Here is a 21,864-nt window from a genome sequence, read left to right as displayed (position 1 = left end):
TGCTCACATTCTCCTCCCGTTAGTCTTAGTAGCTATTCTACTCACAGGAGCACACGCAGATGACTGACACCATAGACTGCGACCTTGATGACTCTTTAACATGGTTTGCGTGTACTTGATGAGGGGATTTTAAATGTGAGCGTGTGCTCGTCTGCAGGTTTGACTCACTCACACTGCTGTCACTTTTAGCACCGGGAAGCCAAGCCAGCGCCTTTTCCGACCACGTCCACCTGTTAGGTCGTCACAACAATCCCCTTGTCACTCCCGTTTCCACAAGACATTTATATGTCACATTGCGCAAAGCCGCAGCTGATGTCAAGAATACTGTTTCAATAATGAGTGACGACAATAAACAGATAAATGACACCTATTTGAGGGGAACTGCAGCATTGATTCCGTACAAGGTGACGTTAGCGATGGGAAGTTGTGCCATAGTCACAACTTTAACACTGACATGGAAACAGGATTTCAGAACATAATAAATGTATAGATGTCCACTAATTAAATTACCACCTTGCAATGACTCATAATGAAAATACAGACCATGTATGAGGGGCTGTGTTGACCTTAGAGTAGAAAAAAAAAAAAAGATACATGAAGTGATTGTAGCCTATTTTTATAATATGAACAATGTCAACACGTGTCTTATAACCTCACGTGTTGGCAATCAGCTGCTAATATGCTAAATCTCGTTGTGACTCATGCCGGCATTCCACTCGAGGTAAAACATGGTGGTATTTAAAAGCGGGTGTTAAGAAGACTTATCCAAGGCAATGAAGTGAGTAGGTGAAGCTCTCAAAACATACTAGGAGTCAATGTGCTGGAAAGGAAAACAGTGACAACTTGATTTCTGCAAGCTGTGCTATGAAGGTCTAGTTATAATCGGGATATACAAATGGCACTGATTCTGCAAGCCATGAGAGAAGTAGGACAGTTAAAATCACCTTTTAATAATTCTCCTGAAGATGAAATGACTGTATGCTGACCCAGTGAAGTATATTGTTTTAATGCCATTAGGTCAGAGGTCGGGAAGTACACTATCAATCTGGAATGTTTTACCCTCTAATGGAGACATATTAGGAAAATTATTAGAAACTTTTGTAGAGGCAGTCTGAAAGTTATAGTGAAAATGAAACAAAAGACAATTTTAGGCATTATTTGTTGACGCAAAAAAAAAATGATTATGATTATTAATGCTGTAGAAGCTAAAAAGATGACTCAGATGCTTGATGTTCATAGCCAACGTGAATACATTTTTATTGATGGAAGAAGAATGTGATTGGCTTGGGTCCAGTGTAAATTACAGACCGGTTCAACAATGACTTTGACCAAACAAAAGCAAACAAAAATGATGATAAGTTAAAACATTTATGTATAAAAAAAAATAATTAAAGAAATCCTTGGCGCTATTTACAAGTATTTGTGCAGCACTGAAGTGCGCTTTCTTGATGCTGCAAGAAAACAGAAAAACAAAATGTTAGACAGTTGGTCATGTAAAAACAGCTTTTAAATTGTTTCCGCAATCTTCTTCATCCACCGTAAAGGATAGTCCTAGAAGTCAGAGCTCTCACCTATAAACGATTAAGCAGGTTGTTCTGAATGTCCTCATACACTTGGTTGTAGAGGTCTTCTTTGCTTTTCAAGCCATCCAGATACTCTGTGAAACAAAGAAAACCTTCCGTTAAAAATATAACTTGAAATACTGGTGATTTTTGATTATATTTTGCTAAGTTTACCAATATCTAAGCCGCTGTCTTCCATCTCCCTGCGGTGCTTGATGTACATCGGCCAAACGTGGCCGTCAAACAGGCCAGGAGGATCTGGGACCGTGTATTGTCTTGTACTGAAAACAAGACATTTGGTTTGACATGCTACATTTATCAGGACAGGGGCAGGAATTGCATTGTCGTTGAAATTTCAGGAAAACAAATTACCTTCTCCTTTTCTTGCATTCTTCATAAGGAATGGTGATGCAATAACATTTGTCAAAAACATCCAGCAGCCTTCTGCAGGGGCACACGTGAGAAGGCGATTAGATGCGTGCACCTGAGCATGCATCTGCACTGCTTATCGTTGCTTTCATAGTGAATACCCTTTTCTCTTTAACTGCTTATCTCTCGCTGCAGGAGCTCACATAGTACACTCGATGTGCATAGATAGGTCACATGACTTCAGTCATGGCCTCCACATCCCTAAATAACCCCAAGGTCAGGCATCCACTCGGGTAAATAGACTTCTATTTGAATATTTTTTATCAGGATAAAAATATAAAAATAAGAAATCTTGACTGCACTTACGGGTCATTGTAGAGCAGGAAGCCCTCCAGAATCAGAACGTGGATCTGCTCATCTGGGTTGGCAACGTCGGAGGAAGACGACAACAGGACACCGTGCGAACGGGCAAACTTCTCTGGATTTTCTATCCAGCCTTTGACGGTGTTGGTCATGGCATCCATGTCCAAAGCTGTGATCACTGCGGAGCAACATTACAGAAACAGAAAGGGCAGTACATTAGCAAAGACAAAACAAGAATTGTGGAGTAAACGTAATTATTTTGGCAATGTCCAAATGAGGGGACTCTTTTTGAGGTTTAAAAGAGGGGCTGGCGGTCTTCAGTGAGGTCTTACCATCCCATTGTCTAAAGCCGTCCTCCCCGACTTCTATCTGATCAGGTTTCTGAAATAACAGTCACCAATAAAACATTGCTGCAACTTCACAGCCATCTAAACACGAGAAGAGGGTTGGGAACAGCAAGTATTGTCAAGAGAGATGAAGGAGATATTTTGGGCCATTAAATTAATCGTGCACAGTGTTCCGAGGGTTTCCGTGTACAACCAATAGAAGAAGTATGGCTGAAGCATTTACAAAGATAAGCAGATGTTGGCATGGCTATGAGGTGGGTGTGAGGTGAACGAATACTTTTTTTTTTGCATTAGATTATAGATTGCGCTATATATTGAGACGATGACAAATGACTGGGAAACACCATACGACAACACTAAATAAACTTCTGCTTCCTAAAACTCACCTTGAAAAAGTCATCCTGATGCACTACACAGCAGTTAGGCAACGTCTTCATCAACTTATCAGTCAAGGTGGTCTTGCCACCATTAGTGACTCTGCAAAACAGAAGAAAATGTATAACCATGACTAAACCTTGAGCGGGACATTTGAAATGTCATCCTGTGAGTCATCTAAAAAAATGAAGAGAAATTCAAACAACCTTTGACCAAAACTGTAAAGGGCAGTAAACGTCCATTTTCCTTTAATGCATGTTTCATCATCTTTGAGAGGGAAGCTGCTTTTCTATGAAAAGGAAATTTCGAAGTGGCCCCAAACTTTTGGGTAGTAGTTTCCATTTAGACTACAGTACTACATTTACTTATGATAAAATAATTTTTCAATGACAGTGAGCTGTAAATGTAAACATGGCGCCACGTGTTCTAAGACTACGACCACAACTACTGTTAGACAAGGCAAGACTGCTAAAATATATTCAAAGCACAAATGTTTTTAGTAAACGTAAATACATATACGTTTCCGCCATGTCAAATGATAAATGTCGATAGGTCTGAGCCGTTCAGTCAAAGTTAGTGTTTTGAATCTCCCTCTATTTTGGGGTGAAATCTCGCGGTAACATTTGAAACATCCCGCTCATTTCAACGTGATGAACCATAGATGCTGGGCGTGAATTTAAACGGGGCAGAGTTTGAATCAAATATACGTCATATTGTGGTAATGTAAGCGAGACATACGTCATGATCGAATTAACAAATAAAGCTGGCAATACAATTCCAAAGACTTACCCGCCAATTCCTATTACGTAGTTCATCTTTTCGTCTCTTCTCAGATGTCCTTCTCAAATGAAGAAAATCAAGTCTTGTTATATTATATATATATCTATTATATTTTTTTCCTTCTTTGGGTTTGACGTTCTATCTCTACTCTTACTACTTCATTGAAGTTGAGCCTGAGCCACTTCAATTTATATCTTCTTGAATATGCGTGACGTCACAGCTGACGTCGATGAACTTGCGCCTGATTTTCCTAGTGGAGATACGTCAGCGCACCTCGGCCAATCAGGTGACCCTGAGCCGGAACCTACAGCCAATCAAAACCAGCGAATTCTCATGTATTTCCATATTTCTTTGCACCTGTTTATATCCATCATTCTTGGTCAGTCCTGTAATATTCCTCTCCATTGGGTCCCTATAGTGACGCTGATGAAACAGCAGAAAACTAGATAAGTCAAAAAGTTATGTTTATTTTTTTCATTATTTCATTATTAATTATCAGTAAAGTATTACACTTTATTTAGCTTTAAAAGATCACTTTTTGGACCCAGTCAAACACTTGAGTCACTTATTATTTTTTTGTGATTAAATTGAAATTAAATATAGTAAAATATTAGCACTTACAAATTATATTAAAATAATTTAATTATTTTATCATGACCAGTTATACATCAGCTTGAGTATCTTATTACTAAGAAAAAAAGGTCTTTATATATTTACATGTTACATATATTCTAGTCATAGTAACAGCAAAGAAATAAAATGAACTGTCATTTTATGAAGTATGTGCTATAAAGTCAGGTGATGATAAATGAGGTAAAAATTGTTTGTTTGTTTTTCCTTGTCAATATTACTAAGCCAACCAAGTCCTTAAGCAAATAAAATGGCAGCTCACTCTAATGAGGATAGTATAACGTAGCTCGATAGATGAATTTGTTATGTTACTTGTTAAGTACATGAGCTAGTAAATTCATTTAATTAAAACATTTTTTTAGAAATGCTACAGTAATCCAAGGTAATTCTGAAATATTTTATGTAATTGACAGAAAGGGAGTACAGGACAAAGAATAACATTTGACACATTTCTCTTCACTTTTAGCTTTTACCTCTCGCCTATGTTTCTATTTGTGTCTGAGTGTGAATTCTGTCACACTCATGGGGGTCAAGGGTCAGCTGTTGGAGGGCGTCTCCCTCATAAGTATGCTGGAGAGAAGTGTGTGCTGTGTGTCTCATGTTACCATGTGATATCACAGGCCTCCGTCTTATCTAAGAAAAGACTCATTTTGAAGTCCCAAATCAATTTTTCCCTAGTAACACCTCATTTCATAGTATATTCACTCAATAAAATTCACTTTTTATGTTGAAAAAATGAAGTAAAATACCAAATTGATTTTAGGGAGGGACTATTTATTCAGTTCTATTCACAAAGCAGACGTACGTATTTATTCAACTATGAACAACAAAAAACAACACGTATTGCAATCAAGATACAAAAAAAATAAAATAAAATAGCCAGTGTCTGTCTGTATATTGTGCTTTTATGGTCAAAAGGAAAATCATTTTGGAAAGTTCATGTTTGTCTACACGCCACAGAGGTTTGCTACATATGACAAGTCTATGTGACTAATTGTCATATTTTGTTATTTTTATCAATGAGTTCAAGATCAGGCACTCAACAAAATAAAAAAAAGAGTCACAATTCCAAATGTTTGAAAGTGATGAAGCAATAACGCGGCATTCATAGAAAAATAATGTCCTGCTAGCATAACTATCGCATCAATGGAAGACAAGAGAGACGGAGAGCAAAAAGAAAACAACGCCTCGACATAAAATGAGATGTTTGAAAAAGGGGAAAAAAGAGTCGATGTTGATCTGACAAAATACAATTATGTTGAACAGGTTGAAATAAAATGATGAAGTCTACTTTTTGTGTATGTGCATTCCTCTTGGAATCTCTAGCAAGAGGACCTTTTAGTTTGTTTAGAAAAATAAAACCGTGCAAAACGTGTACGTAGCTTTGAAAAGTAGTGCAAAATGTACAGTATGCAAAATACAGCAAAACTAAGTGATACCTAAACTAATCATATATTTTACATTTAATCTTATTGTATGATAAACATGCGATAAAGAAGAAAGGAATCACTAATTCATTCATGTCTTCAAATTAAGATTATTCGCTTTTCAGTGATATCTGGTTATATTTTAGCAAGATTATTCAAAACAAAATTGGTTTGCCCGAGTGTCATTCTACGTCGTTATTTGAAGCCAAAAAGGAGGAAATAATTACAAAATAGGAATGCAGTAATTTGATATGAGCTTGTGCAAATAGTTCTCATATTTCTGCATTTTAAACTCAAGAGACAGAGGCACATGGTTTAAGTATAGATGGAGATCAGAGAGAACGACCTTGTCGGTACATAATGGACACTGAGAATTTTCAAACTAAAAAGCTTGAAAAGGCTTTATGATATAACAGCATGGAGCAAAATCAAAAACATTCTAGTGCAGTATTTACATTGAAAATAGCTTCGGGATGAGAAACATTCCTTCATTTGTTCCTACATTAAAGTGCAAGCGTAAAGTCCATGGAACAACAAACTCCTTTGCACAAATGTTCAATTCGTGAATGAACCCTCTCATCAAAAGAGAGAAAAAAAAAGTGATGTTGCACTTGCCGCTGTATCGTGATCAAAAAATGATGAGCCCACAAAGAAGCGCGTGTCGTCCTTGAGGCTTCCGTGAATAGATTGATGCTCCAAGTGGCACACTGCCGCAAAAGAAACTGCAGGTGAATTAAAAACAAACCAAGAAATATTTTACTGCATAGTATGAATGAGCAACCTTGCTCTATTTTATTATCTATTATCTATCTATCTATTGTATTTTTTATTATATCGCTCTGATGGCACTTAATATCAGAATTACAGATTGTTAGATAATTAAATTTGTTGACTCAGCACAAGTATAGATGTGATTGACATGCACAATTTAATCCAATGCAAAACTTTTAAAAGTTTAAAAAAAAATTCTTCCTTAATGAGAATAATAATTATTTTTTATATTTGTTTGAATTGCTGTAGAACCTCATTGCAGCATTCTTATTTGGCCCCTTAAATGCAAAATATTAGAAACACTTCCTAGCACAGTTTTAGTTAAATTAGTAACACTGATTGTTTTGAGCAAAGTATATTTTCTTAGATAGATACAGCTGATACACGTATATTGAATATTATTATATTGCGTGTGATCGGTCATACCTATTTAATCGGCGAAGTCTTCCCTTTTTATAATCCTTGCTCTACAATCATTGACTTTGGCCTGGAAAGAGAAAAAAAATGCAATGAGGATATTTTAATATGGTTAATTGTCGGCCCTCAGTAACACTTTGGACCAGTACCTCTCTGACTTTTTGTTGACCGGTTCCTTTTGCTCCACCTGCTGCTTTTGCTCTTGTTCCATTCTACACACATTAAAACTGAGCTGAAGTAATAGGGGGACACAAAATTATGATTCAAAACTCACCTTTCTCTGCGGGCTTTAATCCTCTCTTCGTCAAACCTGCAATGAATACAAATGTTTTATACTTTTAGTTAATTTTCAGCAATTACAACAGAAAAAAGTTTGCTTACAATATGGCCGACAGAACTACGCCTGATTTGAACTTACTGTAAAACACATTCTGGGACATGTACGTGCTCCATAGGGACCATTAGGGCCAGTTCATCCAGGCTGTGAACATACTGGATCTTATTCATGAACTTCACACTGTAAATGGCAGCAAGTGAACGATATAGTCAATACAATAAAGGAATATAAAGTATATGGTTTGGTATACATTTAACTACTGGGTCTTACCTGATAAAGGGCCTGGATATTGCCAGTACAGTGCGTATGAACCAAGTAGGATGAGCAATAACCAGAGACTTCAAATTCTTCCTCAACCTGGCGTCAAAACAGAAAAAAAATCTGACATAAAAAAAATATAAACAATAATATGTAGTAATTTTCCCCTTTTGTGTAGATCAACAAGGTAACAAAAATATTGCTTTGCAATTTGGTTTTACATTGCAGCCACAAAAAAAAAAAAAACAGCAAAACAAATATGGATGCTGAAACTTTTTTTTTTTCCCCCACCTTCTGTCAATCATCTGGTAGCATTTCTTGAGCCAGCTAATTCCAGGCATTTTACTCCTGGGTGTGGCTCCGTTCATGTAGATGATCAGGTAGTCTTCAGCTACCAGCATCTCCAGACTGCTCACCACGTACCTGGAGGAGTAAGAGAGGATACCTCGTTATATTGATTAGCGACGATTACTATGATAAATAAATACTGAATAACCCCGTAGACTCACAGGAAGAGGTTCTCCATGATGTAATGGTATTCTGGGATGCTGCTGTCAGGCAGGTAGCATGCAGAGAATACGATGATAGCATTCAGGCCCTCCCCAAAATAACCTGAGGAGAGAGTTTGAATTTTGTTATGACAAAAATATTTTGAATGCAAAGTTGATGATTCACCTCCATGGGTGATGACTTTTTGGTACGGTCGGATGATCTGCATGTCGATTCTGTGCTCTTGTTCTCCGATGATCACCGTCCTCCACAGGCGTCCATTGTTGGGGTTTCCCTCCTCGTCTAAGTCTCCCGTACCACCAGTCGAACCTGCTTTGGCCGAGGCCACTGGAGTGTCATCTGGAATGATACATGTGGTGTGCTGTGTTTATTGCTAATGGACCACCCAAAGAGGAAATCCTCTTACCTTCCCACTCCAGGTCATTGCCATTGGTGATGAACTCCAGCGAGTCCGTCTCATCCGGCGTATCCATGTCGTCCACGTTGATGTCCAGGTCGTCGGGCGTGTCCAGAAAGTCATCCGACAGCAGAGACCCCTCGCTTTTATCCAAGGACAGATTCATCTCCGGGGCAACCAGGGTACGCCGTGTACGACGCGAGGACGCCACGCCAGCGCCACCTCCAGGTGGGCTCACATTCAAGGAGTTGGGAGGAGCTAAGAAGTGAAGAGAGGAGATGATGCAACTTCTTTCCAAAAAAATCAAGAGGTCCTCAATGATATTTGTCTTACAGGTTCTGTTGTCTGTGAGGCCACAAGAGGAGTCCATGTCTCCGTACTCGGGTAAGAGTCTGAGTGACAAATGACAGATCATTCAAGTTAATGATGAGTAATAAAATAAAATTTAATAAAATTAAATTAAATTAAATTAAATTAAAAAATCATAGTGTTGAATAAAACTGAGCATTAAAATCTTGGCAATGGCAGGGATTTTGATTGCATTAATTCTCAGTAAACTGTGGCGATGTATCTAATGTTGTGACCAGTGAGGTCATACTGTATGCAAATCCTGTTCAACACTTTTGAGAAAACACCATAATAACCTCACACAGAAGCATCACACAAAAGATGATTCCAATTAGTATAATGTCCAATGGGCCATTTAAAACAATAGCTTTGCCGCTAATCCATTTTAACACTGAAAATCAGCAGCACGAAGAACAGGACGGCAATTAACATCTCTCCGTGGACAGATGAAGATTACAAGGCTGTCAGGCAACATGAGGCAGAGCAGAGGAGGAAACAGGAGAACAGAAAATGTGGGTGAGGGCAAGATATGCTTTGTTTGTGTGCCGTGAGTTTGCAGAACCAGCCGAAGCATTTCATCATTTGTACACACAAAGCTTATTCTGAAGACAAACACAAAGTGCAAGTGATACAGGGAGCTACACTGCAGTGTGTTTTCCCAGCTGACGTGCTCTTAGCACGTCTCCACATGTGCTGCTGCATTCCTACGTATGCTTTATCATCCCTTCTGCAGGAAAATAACCAGCACCCCCCGCCGAGTCACAGATAAACAACCTGAGTCTCTCCCTCAAGGACCCTTACTTGAAAAAACATCTATCAGCCACCAATATGAATATGAAGCAAAGCTTACCTTACAAAAAATGAGGTCAAACCAATATTTGGGCTATACACGTGTCTTTATCTTGCTCAATATTCTTATTCATCCCCCTGTCTTCCCTTCATTGGTTTCACCCAGAGCATCTCTCAGAGGCCACGTTAGCTTCTGCTGCAGCTTATTCCTCCTCCTCCTCCTCTTTTTCTTCACCAGCAAAAACCTGACACCATTTCAGCAAACGGCGATATTGTGTTTTGGAATCGGTGACTGCCGCTGCATCACATGACCATTCCCCACGCCATTCACAAAGAGAGTGCCGCACCTGCTCTCAGCTTGAGGGAGGAGGGAGGAGGAGCACGCTGTGTCATCATCATTTCACAGTCAGCCCGGGTTTACATTTTTTGTATGATCACAACATTAGGTGTTCCATCGCAATTATTATTATTTATTTACATATGCCTGTTTGTCTGTTGCTTGTAATCTCATATAATCGAAGGTTTTGGCGTGAGAGTGAGAAAGCAGACCTCGCTGATATGCTATCAGTTTTTTGCACGACAAAACAAGATGTCTGTGGTCGGGGGGAGGGAGCAGGGGGGGTGCCGGCTGCATGGGGCAAGGAGGAAAAGGAGCCAAGCTCCACCAGCCATCAGGTTGGATTTGGACTTTCTCCTTGCATATGTACATATTCTCAAAGTGCTTGTTTTGTCTCTTGTCTACTAAAGGGTTAATATTTTTCCCTTGAGTAAACTTGACTGCAACACAAGATCAGAAGATGTGATGTCAAGCCATAAAGGTAAATCCCAGTTTTGACATTTTCAGATCTTTTTTTTTGCTGGTGATTGTTTCCTCACATTCATTCACATGCTTAAACCTTGAATGATGTCTCTTTTAAACTAAGATTGGGCTTGTCGTAGAATTGCTATTTAGCGATACATGACAAAGGAAACATGTTGAAAATGCTTCTCAGTTTAAGCCATTGCCTTTTATGTTGATAGATACAATTTAATAACCATTAAGAACATGCTGGAACAACAACGAAGCTCATTGTATCATATTGTTTAGAACCACTTGGTGTAAAAGTAGCCTGCGAGTCGACAAACGCGGGTCCAAATGTCAACATACAGAATAAGTGAGAGGTTCTAACCAGTACAAAAGTAACTGCTTTATCTCACCTAGGGAAGTCTTCATCTTGCCATTCGTCTTTCACTTCCATGTTGTCCATTCTTAGAGTCGCTTCTGTGGTGCCCATCCCTCAGCGAGGAGAGCAGGGGCCTGACACATATTTGTCAAAACAAAAACTGTGATTCAATGTTAAAAATGGAAAAGGGAAAAAGTTTTCTTTTTGCGACTGGATTCAATCCAACCACACACCACTTGAGGGTGATAGTTTGGGGTTGTTCTTCCATTCCCCTGCACACTGGATATCATGTGAGAGGCATGTGATGAAGCCTATTTTTGTGGATCAAGTCTGATATTATACAAAATTCCTCCTCCTGGGTGGAAATCAAGAGGCTATTTTTGAGAACAGTTTTGTGCATTTTCGCAGTAAGAATTAATGCAGAATATTACACCCCCTGAAAAAAAATATTTTTGTTGATGCTGGATTTGAGAGTGAAGGTTAAGATTTATGTCGTATTTATTATCTGGAGACAAAATATTAGGAAGGCGTGCACAATATAATAAAGTAATAGAGTATGCTTTGTTGCTAAGTAAGCTAACCAAAATAGCAACACCTCCCAAAGCTGCAAACTAAAACCACAACAATAAATGAAACGATTTGAGGTTAGAATCTCAGCAAAGAACACATTGTGTTTTTGATACAGTCAAGGTTAGCAAACAACATTTTAAGGATGTCTGCATGGAGTAAAGGGCATGCAATAGATATAAATAGAAATTCAACTCCAATGTTGTGGCGAAAACTGCAAATTATAATCATAAACAGCGAGATGGCCTGATTGCATTTCAAGGGTGACCCAGAATAGTTGGATTTCATTTGATGTCAGCCCAGCATCTGGCATGATGTCAATGACTGACTGTACTTACATGAGATGATGGCGATCTCCCTCAAATTCTTCAGATGGTCTATCTGTGTGCGTATTTCTCCTACTTCTCCTCACTCACAGGAGCAAAGAAATTGTGTTGACCCTCCAAACTGACACAAATGCATATGTCTTCTCCTCCCCTACTTCACATGCATACATACACTCACGCACAGACACACAGATAGTGTCCTCAATGTCAGTCGCTAGCCAGCAGCAGGTGCTTGAGGACAGGGGGCACCTCTGTGCTGGAACCCCCACCCTCCTCGTTTCCTTTCCTTCGCCTCTGTCCACCTTTGTTGGGAAAAGACTGGCCGTGAAGAGCAAGCTGACAGGCTGTCTCTTAGCCCTGATGGCCGCACCGAATTTCTTCAGTCAGAGCGCATCGGCTGTAGCATCATCATCACTTCTCCCAATAGGTGCCTTTTTCCCTAATCCGGTTTTTATTGCCTATCTGGATTCCTCAAAATCTTTTTTTTAATCCTGCTGCAATTTGGGGAAACGAAGTACTGATGATTCCTGGAATAATCCTGCGGCTGTTGTCAGTGGTTCTCGGTGTAGCCAGTGTTCCCTGGCAACAGCATCCCTTTTCTCCCCTCCCACCCATGTCTCTTTCACACCCACCGCTCCATCTCTCAAATCCCCTCTACATGCATCCATTATTCAAGATTTTTGGATCTTTTCAAGACTCAGCCAATCAGGTCACTTCTGGACCGATTGCATCTGACTGTGAAGTCCGTCCATCCTCAACTTTAACCTCTCAACCTCGGGTGTAAGGAACATATAGAGATGGACAACTATTTACTCACACTATCAACTTCAGGTTACTGAACCCACGTTGCTTTCCGCCGCACCATGGATATGGGATTTTTTTTCTAAATATTATTAGTTTTACAGTATATTGTCACACGGATACGGTATCACGTTCGTATAATAAAATAGGGAATATTTTTATTATTTGTACAATATTTAATATTTGCAGGCAGAAATAGCGTTGTCGTTTCGGTGTTACGTTCAACTGCAGTCAGAGGGGGAACTATCTTGTGTTCTGTGTTTCAGTGACTCTTTGATGACTGGCACCCCTGTACCGTACCGGAGAAGCCAAGATGGCTGCAAGCAATTATTTTGGCTTTACGCATGCAACCGGTCCCCAGTACAGGTAATTCAAATGATGCAAGGTCGCGTGAAACTAATATCGGAGTTATTATAACAGGTCGTCGTCGTGATTCGAGTTGTTTGTTGAAGTTTCCACTTGCGCCGCTCTGCTGACACAAGCTATCTTCAGCTGCTAAGCTAAGCTGCGTAGGGCTAGCCGAGTTCATGTGCCTGCTTGCCTGCCATCAAGCATGCTGACTTGATTAAATGTCACGTTGAAAAAAAATCTGGATGAAGTACAAAATGTCAATCTGATAAAGTCTCTTGCTGACGGGAAAGAAGCTAATTAGTGGCTAAATTGGTGAGACCTGACTTCACCGGAGAGTTAAAACACTGTTGGAGTAATAATGAACACGATAACGACACGGCAGCTGTGGATTTTTCTGTTCTTTGTGTTTGACCACGTAAATGCTGATGAAAGTAATTAATTTGAGGTCAGTGCGGCTCAGTCAGCCATGTAATGTTCCAACAATAGATGAGATTTGCAGGATCCATTATGAGCTCTTCCCTGATGACTGTGCCTGCTTTACAATTTTTATTAAAGCCATTAATTACAATGAAGACGATTTGTTGAAATGTGTTCTGATTATAGTCCAATTACCTTCCACTTTAAAGTGTCTACTTGATTTTCCTCACTTTTCTCAATGGGCCATTCAAACCTACTGAGGAACTAGAAAATATATGGATGGATGGAGGACTGAAATAAATATTGCAAAGTCGTGACCCATGTGTTTCTCTCAGTACCCAGCCTCCCCCGGTATACTCGCATCCCTCGACGGTCACCTACAGCGTCCAGCAGGCTCCCGCTGTGCTTCATGCCGTCACCGCCTCTTACGCGCCGGCCACAGTGCAGGCAGCCCAGCCTGTCGTCAGCGCTGCTTACACAGGCTATCAGACCCAACAGCCCCTTCCGGATTACACCTACAGGCCGCCGGCCCCCCCGGTAGCCCCGGCAGCCCCGATTCCCACCACCACGCCACAAACGTATCAGGTTTACGCCAACGCGGTAAGTGCTGTTTCCTGCATTGGTTTGTGTCTGTCCTTTAACGGTTTAGGTAATTATCTTTTGACAGATAGTAAGCGTAAACATTGTGACATAATTTTGTGGTCTAATAAAATTCTTGCCCAAATTATCTAAAATTGTAACTAAATCCTTAACATCATATAGTAAAATTTAACTACTTTTTGTCAGGCTTAGAAATTAAATGAGCTACTAATGAAAAGTCATTTTGTGTTAAAACATGGTATAAAACAGTGAAACAAGTAGGAAATAATTTTAAAAAATACATTGGCATAAAAAAAAAATTCAAAGTGGCAGAAAAAGAATGAACATTTGTGATGCATGAAATCGGTGATAAAACCTGTATTTGTTTGAATATTTTGTTTTAATCTGAACAAACATATGAGAGGTTAATATTTCATTCAAAGTAGTATATGTTATTTTTGGGGAATACCTTGGAATCATGGAAATCTTATGTCATTAGCGTTTGTATTGAAATCTTATTTCCAGCAAAACAACTACAACTATGCCCGCCCTGCTGTTGTGACCACCTATGACAATAAACAGTACTACCAGACAAGTATTGTTTCAGCCCAGAGCGGTGCAACTGACAATTACTACCAGACCGGTGAGACATTTATGCACTTGAAAGAAGCTCACTTACATTTTTTGACATTCTTGTTAATGCATTTTTAAGTCACATGATACACAATGGTCAAAATCTTGATAGGAAATCCCGGAAGATACGCTGGGCGTATCCGATGTCCCATCGCCCTTCTCACTGCCCCCTTTGCTCTTTCAGTCGGAGTGAAGAGCGCTTATACGCCAGCCCCCACCACTGTGTACAGCCACCCGCCTCCTCCCCAGAGGCAGGTAACAACGCTGACGCCAAGCAGCTCGGTATCCACCAGCTACAACATCTACCCGGTGTCCAGCAGCGCACCGCAACCGCAAACACCGATTTCGTCCTACACCCTCGGCTCCACCTTCAGCTCTCCCACTTCAGTCGCCTCCTACTCAGGTAAGAGATGACCCTCATTGGACAAGGTTAAAATGAAAACATGACTGATTATTTTCTTAATTTTTAATCTGCAAAAAAGAAGATATGGGCGAATGCGATTGGCAACACACTTTCTCTGACAGGCTTTCTCCAGGTTCAGTTTAAGCTTCTGGTGAAGTAAATGTTCATTTAGTGCCTTTTAAAATTAATGATTGTGCTTCTTGCTTACCCTCAGGCCTCAGCTACCCTAGCTATGACTCAACTGGCTACACCTGCACATCCGCCGCCTCTTATTACCAGTCGGCCCAGCAGACTTTGTCCCAGCCTCAGCAGCCGCAGCAGCAGCAGCAGCCGCCGCCGCCGCCTCCGCCCCCACCCCGCCAGCCACCGAAACCGCAGCCCTCCAAGCAACTGACAAGCGCTTCCTGGAGCAATCCCGGCAGCAACATGGCGACGAGCTCTGTGGGGAGCGCCTACAAAAAGCCCACATTTCAACAGAACAAGCTGCAGAGGCCCAGAGGCCCTCCCAAGCAGCCCCAGCTTCATTACTGTGACATTTGTAAGATAAGCTGTGCAGGTCCTCAGGTGAGAAACTCAAATGTCACTTATTTAAAAAAAAAAAAAAAATCGTTTAATTTTAATGCATGTAAGCTTAGATGCGTGGGAGCGGTAAAACTATTTCATCTTATTTCATACAGTCTTTCTGTATCGCAGATTTCTTTTGTAGGGATTCATTTTTTCAATTTTCGTTGATGGTGGTCTTGCGCTTTTTTTTCCCCCCCAACCTCTTGATCTTATTGAATCAGACATACCGGGAGCACCTGGAGGGCCAGAAACATAAGAAAAAAGAAGCTGCTCTGAAAACTGGCGGTCAGACGGCGGCCTGCAATGGGCCCAGAGGAGTCCGGACTCATTTACGATGCGAGTTGTGTGACGTCTCCTGCAATGGAGTGGATGCCTACGCTGCACACATCCGTGGCTCCAAACACCAGAAGGTTAGTGCACTGTGCAATTCTTTGAGTCTTTGTTGTTTTGTTCTAATTCTGTCTTTGTAAAGGTGGTAAAACTGCACACGAAGCTCGGCAAGCCAATCCCCTCCACTGAGCCCGTGTTGGTGAACCCTGCAGCAGTCGTAACAACATCAACGGCTGACGTGGCCTCTGTCACAAGCACTTCAACTACGAGCGCTGCACCCAAACCAGCTGTAAACACTGCCGCTAAAACAGCATCAGCAGTCAAGAAACTAGTTCCATCCAAAACAGTTTTCACTTGTAAGTTGTGACGCCATTTGGCATTTACTATGAGTCTGTGTTCTTTTCGATTGCTCTTATGGTCAAATTCCATCCTTACAGCCAGTAAGCCAGCCAGCGCTCCTGCAACTGCAGCGCCCCCTGTGGCGACAGCGGCAAAAGTAGAGCAGACCATGAAACAAGTGCCAGAGGAGGATTGCATCAAGGCTGTGGGCCAGGGGGACATCCAACCAATTGGCCATGACTATGTGGAGAAGGTGAGTGGGGAAAATCACTGTAATCTTTGCTTGTAAATGGTTGCTGGGGGGTTTTCTGCAGCAATTAACCATCAGTATGTTTTTCAGGTGCTTAACGGTGATGGCAAAGTAATTCGCTTCCACTGTAAGTTATGCGAGTGCAGCTTCAATGACCCAAATGCTAAAGACATGCACTTGAAGGGAAGAAGGCACAGACTGCAGTACAAGGTAAGCGAAGTTACGAGCTGCATTTTGCAAATAATTCCTTACATGTCTTTTAATGGTCTTTTTGTGCTCTTTCCGCAGAGGAAAGTGAACCCGGAGCTCCCAGTGGAGATCAAACCTAGTAACCGAACCAGAAAGCTGCAGGAGAGCAAACTGAAGAAGGAGAAGACGCTGATGAGACAGCAAGATGATGAGCAGCACTGGCACATGGAGAGGAGGTTAGGATGGTTCTTCAAATGAGTCTGTGATTGGGAATATTGAGATCTGTGTCATGTTTTTCGCTCACAGTCCTCCCCGCTTGTGTAGGCGATATGAGGAGGACATGTACTGGAGAAGAATGGAGGATGAGCAAATGTACTGGGGGGAGCAGAGACGCAGGATGGCTCCCCCACCACTCATGAGCCACCCTGGTATGCCTGTGCCCCCTCTGCTGGTGAGTTTTGTTATTGCAACTCTTTCTTTCACTTCGCCACATCGATAACCTTTGTTTTCGCTCCGTCGTACAAGTCGTGCGTCCGGCGGCCCGACTCACCTGACGACCGCCTTGTGATGGCCAAACATGCCACTATTTACCCGGGGGAAGAAGAGCTGCAGGCGGTTCAGAGGATCGTCTCCCACTCTGAGCGAGCCCTGAAGTTGGTATCAGACAATCTGCTTGAGAAGAACATCACGACTGCTGATACTGAGAGCGGGGACTTGAAGAGGTATGAATGTGGACATAATTTCAGGTTATGGGGTCCACGGTGATGGCATTGAACTGAATATTATGTTAACAAAATAAAAGTCTACACAGTTGCAGAAATCCAAATGACTTTCAGTCTATTGAGGTTTTGCCTTTGTCCTTCTCTGGATAGCACCGCGAGCGCGGCCCGGCTCTTAAGAGGTGTGATGCGGGTGGGCATCCTCGCCAAAGGCCTACTACTTCGGGGCGACACGAACGTTCAACTCATCCTGCTCACTTCTAAAAAACCCACCGTCTCTTTACTCAAGAGCATTGCCAAGCAGTTGCCCAAGGAACTGGCGGTAAGAAAATGTCACGCATGTATCATAGCACTTCATGTGGGACAAAAGGTACACCTCTGAACATGGATCCCGACAAAAAGGAGAAAATGTTCACCCTAGCCCCCATTTTTGCAGGATGACGTTTTTTTTTCTGTTGTCAGGTGCCTTAGCATTTCAAAATAATTATAGCATTATATTTTTCAGGTTTTGTCTTCAACATTGTGCCAAAGCAGCAAGATCGTCAAAAATAAGCTTTGTTTACTGTCCTGCTTCTTTCAGAATGGGTTCCTCTCTTATCCCAGAGTGGTATTTATCTCTCACACCAAGTCATGTAACGTATCGACTGTATACGAATCTCTAAATTGAGCCACCTCTTGGCTTAAGAGAGAAACCCAGATTCTGTCTGAATGTCCGTCAGGAGACAGAAAGTGGGGAAACGACGACTTGAATGTTACGTTGAAAAAAAGATTACCCGTCCTGCTGTATGTGTAATGTTTAATCCACTGATCTTTAGATGCACTGCCTGGTTATGACACCTGAATCCTACAGAGCAAGAGATGGGGTTGCATAAAGTGTTCACGTCCCTCCCCTAAATATTATTTTTCAACTATATTGTCAACAGAACTGTATTTGCAGTAGTCTTGAAAAAAATTTTAATTGCCCCCTACGTTTGCCTTATAAGGCACATTGCCCCCTCATATTTACCCCACCTCCTCTGTAGTGAGTAATTCTAAGTGTCCTTTGAACCGGCAGACATTTTCTGAAGATCAGTATGAGGTGCAGGCTCACCCAGAGGAGGCCAGCGTCGTCATATTATCGAGCAAGGAGCCCATAATGCAGGTGACCGTTTCTCTCACTTCGCCGCTCATGAGGGACGACCCTGCTGCCGAGAAGGACATGCAGGCAGGAGGAAAAGCGGCTGAGAAAGGTTAGAGAAGCCAAAGCTTTCAGTAGCGGAGAAGCACATGTTGGCGCTGTGTCTAATACACTTACAGTATATGCCCCGCCCACTTTTGCACCCACTAGACGCCCCCAAATTTGAGCTGGATTGGATGTGATTTACTTTTGTTTTAACTCGGAAACCCTAAAACAGAAAGAATTCCCATACTAATTTGTCCCAATATTTTATATTTCCTCCTCCCCCCCCCTTACAGCCACACTAAGCCCCTCCCAAATGTTTTGTTTAATTTCCACATCATGAGACTCAAAAGCCGGGCTCTCCGACCTTTCTGTGCCACGAGGGTGTAAGTTTTGTGATCCGAGCACCCGGATACACAAGCTCAAGAAACCGACTGGATTGAGGATCACTGTTCAGAAATAGTTGGGGAGGGGGAGAAGAGTATGAACTCTGAAATTGACAAAGGTATTGGGCCACGCTTTGAATTCAGGCCTTTCATTCAATTACATTACAGAACAGAGATGTGAGTTCAAAAAGAGACAAAATACCCACTCGCACTTCAAAATGTGACGAAATGACAACCAAAATCCTCTTAATTGGATGTCCGTGGCCAAATATTTCTGTCCATTGTGAGCAGTATTTCTAGTTTGGTGGCATTACTGCGTTTTAACCATGAGACGAGCTTTATTGAGGTGACTTTTTCATTATTTTCCTCCAGCTGTCATAATGTTGCGTTCTGAGCCAAAAGGAGCTTGAGTGTTTTCCTCACAATTATCTGAATTCATTCAATCACCACATTTGGCCATCAGTAAAGAAAGCCTCTACCTTTGCTGCCCCTCCCATCGGGCATTGTTATGAATGCCAAAATGACGGTGGTGCAAACATTCCTGCTCCAAATACTCAGCATTCCTTTGCTTGTTTCTCATTGAGAAAGCATGGTGGTGATGTTTTCTATGGCTTGCCATCATCCATTTTCTGTTGCTGATCAGGTACAGGTAGTTGTTTATCGGCTGACCTAGTCGTAGCACTGAGCATGGGGAAATGAATGTGGCTCATATTTAATGAGCTTTGTGGCGCAGCAACACACATTGGTGGCGTAGATTACACTTGATTTTTTTGGAAAAATGAAATGCGCCTTCTATTTGTCATCAAGCTCTATTCGTCATATCCTTCCTACTCACCAAACACTTAGCATGTTCTTCTTTTCTTACAACCGACAACTTTAATATGACTAATTGTGTCCATTGATTTCCCCAATATTTTTGTTTCGTCTCGTATAAAGGCATGAATGAACAAAAGCATCCTCGCTCACGTAACTTTCTTTATAAAAAGCAGGGAAGACACAGGAAGATCAAATGCTGTACGAGGCGTGACACCAATTTTTCATGACATCTGTGCCTTTGTTTTAAAATTGTCTGGAGATGAATAATCGGGAGACACCGCCATCTACAAACGCACTTTTCAAGTTCTAAGGACAATTGCACATTTCAATTGTGTCATTTTTCAGAGGCAGAAAAAGTGTGTCCGCATTGCATGAAATGACACAAAAAAATTGAAATGTCAAAAGTGCATCTCATTTTTGATAAACGCTTTCACGATGTGCTGTACTGGGCTGACGACAATATGAATCGTGCCTAAGTCCCATTTCAAGAACCAATGTGTCGGACATGAGGGGAAACAATTCTGACAATCTTCTTAATCGAATCAATTGACATCCAATCCATGTAACGTCATCAATTCTTTCACTTTCAATTATTATCTTTATTAGAATCTACTGAGATCTTTGCCTAATATTTCGCCCTCCCTCTCCTTTATCTAAAGAAGGCCAAGTAAATAATAGTAATTCCTTTCAATGTGATAATCTTCATTTTCACCACTAGATGTCACTAAATCCTTCACATTGGTCCTTCAAAGTTTCCCAGAATTTTCTCCAGAAATGTTGAAGTTTGTTTGTTTGTTTGTTTGCATGTACCTTTTTGTTCTTTTCTTTCTCTCACCCAGAAAAAAAGCACAAGACAGTGTAGCTTCTTCTTTGACTTTTATACTTTCTGACCCACCTTCTGTTTCTCTCTCACAAACTAAATGAAGTAAGCACATTTTGAAGGAGCGGAAAGACAATCGGGTCATGCGTGATAAATGCTTCCACGACACATTTGATTTATCAACAAAACACTTCTGCTTGTGGTATATTTATTGCCATCATTGAGTGTTTTTATTTTCTCTGTCAGATGATGCTGAGAATGACCCACCCGATCCTCTGAATAAGAAAACATGTTTAGAACACTTGGCCGCACTTCGTCACGCCAAATGGTTTCAGGTAAAAATGTTGCATGCATCTTAAGTGTCATTTTTACTCTTATCAGTTTTGTGGATGTAATCAGCTCATCTCTGTGAATGCTTCCACTGAAGGCTCGTGCCAATGGACTACAGTCCTGTGTCATTGTCATTCGAGTCTTAAGAGATTTATGTCAGCGGGTGCCCGTCTGGGGGAAGGTTCCAAGCTGGGTAAGTAGGTTTCTATGTAAAAAAATGATTTTTGTGGATGAATAATCGCCATTCTTATCCAATTTTATTTATGTATTTATTTATTTGTTTAAAATCCTGTTGTCTTAGGCAATTGAGCTGTTGGTGGAGAAAGTCATCAGCAGTGCGACGGGCCCGCTTAGCCCAGGAGAAGCCTTACGCAGGGTGCTGGAGTCCATGGCCACAGGAATTCTTCTACCAGGTACAGGGTTCCCCCTACTTTGTTCTCGCCTCATGTTAAAAAAAAATTTTTTTAATTTGGTTTCCTCCCCTTTTCTCAGATGGGTCAGGGTTGTTGGACCCTTGCGAGAAACATCCAACAGATGTCTTGGAGAGAATGGATCTTCAAGACAGGGAGGACGTAACTGCCAGCGCGCAGGTAAGCTATGAAAATGTCCCTCAAGGATGCTTATGATTGACAAGCAAACCCGATGACCTCGTTTCCTTCACTCCAGCACGCGCTACGGCTGCTTGCCTTCCGTCAGATTCACCAGGTCCTTGGCATGGATTCCATGCTCGCGACCAAGGCCGCCGTTCGCAACCGTAAACGCCTACGGGACGTCAGCGACACGAGCGAAGGCGAGGGGGAAGGCGAAGTCAAAAAGGAAAAAAAGGAAGAGGCCGTGAGTGCTTGACATCCAGAAGGACAGCTCGCCAGTTTAGTATCAGCTCAAATGTCACCATTTTAAAAAAAAAAAACAGAACTAAATCGAGTCGAAAAGGGTGACTTCTTGAAAAAAACTGTCTAAAAATGGCGACTCCTTTTCCCCTCATGATTATTACGCACCCATGTATAGAGATGTTAGACGAGTGTGAACAGTAAAAAGCTAT

At 41.4% G+C, this 21,864-nt stretch overlaps 3 protein-coding genes across 7 annotated transcripts; 1 reads left to right on the top strand and 2 right to left on the bottom strand.

Annotated features, from left to right (window-relative positions):
* Window positions 1–1,226: 1,226 nt before the first annotated feature.
* Window positions 1,227–3,966, bottom strand: LOC119122355 (muscle-specific beta 1 integrin binding protein). Of its 2 annotated transcripts, XM_037250748.1 has the most exons (8): window positions 3,806–3,966; window positions 3,028–3,118; window positions 2,627–2,675; window positions 2,298–2,472; window positions 1,935–2,006; window positions 1,737–1,843; window positions 1,572–1,657; window positions 1,227–1,451 (listed from the first exon to the last, which is right to left on the bottom strand). In XM_037250748.1, exons 1-7 carry the CDS (start codon window positions 3,829–3,831, stop codon window positions 1,572–1,574), a joined length of 606 nt encoding a protein of 201 aa, XP_037106643.1. In that variant the 5' UTR covers window positions 3,832–3,966; the 3' UTR covers window positions 1,227–1,451. The 2 variants fall into 2 exon arrangements, with proteins under 2 accessions (XP_037106643.1, XP_037106646.1); XM_037250751.1 differs by lacking the exon at window positions 2,627–2,675 and having other exon boundaries at window positions 3,806–3,959.
* Window positions 3,967–5,181: 1,215 nt separating this feature from the next.
* On the bottom strand, window positions 5,182–12,332 carry atcaya (ATCAY kinesin light chain interacting caytaxin a). Of its 3 annotated transcripts, none has more exons than XM_037250727.1 (13): window positions 11,749–12,332; window positions 10,878–10,977; window positions 8,877–8,935; window positions 8,553–8,801; window positions 8,312–8,485; window positions 8,146–8,248; window positions 7,928–8,059; window positions 7,649–7,735; window positions 7,460–7,558; window positions 7,316–7,351; window positions 7,191–7,253; window positions 7,051–7,111; window positions 5,182–6,575 (listed from the first exon to the last, which is right to left on the bottom strand). In XM_037250727.1, the coding sequence occupies exons 2-12, from the start codon at window positions 10,952–10,954 to the stop codon at window positions 7,078–7,080; spliced, it is 1,113 nt and encodes a 370-aa protein (XP_037106622.1). In that variant the 5' UTR covers window positions 10,955–10,977; window positions 11,749–12,332; the 3' UTR covers window positions 5,182–6,575; window positions 7,051–7,077. The 3 variants fall into 3 exon arrangements, with proteins under 3 accessions (XP_037106622.1, XP_037106621.1, XP_037106623.1); XM_037250726.1 differs by having other exon boundaries at window positions 5,182–6,560; window positions 11,749–12,331; XM_037250728.1 differs by lacking the exons at window positions 10,878–10,977; window positions 11,749–12,332 and adding an exon at window positions 9,742–10,279 and having other exon boundaries at window positions 5,184–6,560.
* On the top strand, window positions 10,411–21,762 carry zfr2 (zinc finger RNA binding protein 2). Of its 2 annotated transcripts, none has more exons than XM_037250669.1 (20): window positions 10,411–10,498; window positions 12,804–12,903; window positions 13,641–13,905; window positions 14,410–14,527; window positions 14,702–14,920; window positions 15,135–15,484; window positions 15,706–15,894; window positions 15,957–16,170; window positions 16,252–16,406; window positions 16,494–16,613; window positions 16,692–16,828; window positions 16,917–17,043; window positions 17,118–17,314; window positions 17,465–17,633; window positions 18,366–18,540; window positions 20,739–20,827; window positions 20,920–21,015; window positions 21,124–21,235; window positions 21,315–21,412; window positions 21,489–21,762. In XM_037250669.1, exons 2-20 carry the CDS (start codon window positions 12,851–12,853, stop codon window positions 21,666–21,668), a joined length of 3,063 nt encoding a protein of 1,020 aa, XP_037106564.1. In that variant the 5' UTR covers window positions 10,411–10,498; window positions 12,804–12,850; the 3' UTR covers window positions 21,669–21,762. The 2 variants fall into 2 exon arrangements, with proteins under 2 accessions (XP_037106564.1, XP_037106563.1); XM_037250668.1 differs by having other exon boundaries at window positions 16,899–17,043.
* Window positions 21,763–21,864: the final 102 nt, after the last annotated feature.

This window comes from Syngnathus acus, chromosome 4 (assembly GCF_901709675.1).
Source record: "Syngnathus acus chromosome 4, fSynAcu1.2, whole genome shotgun sequence".
Lineage (NCBI taxonomy): Eukaryota > Metazoa > Chordata > Actinopteri > Syngnathiformes > Syngnathidae > Syngnathus > Syngnathus acus.
This window is presented reverse-complemented; position numbering and strand designations above follow the sequence as displayed.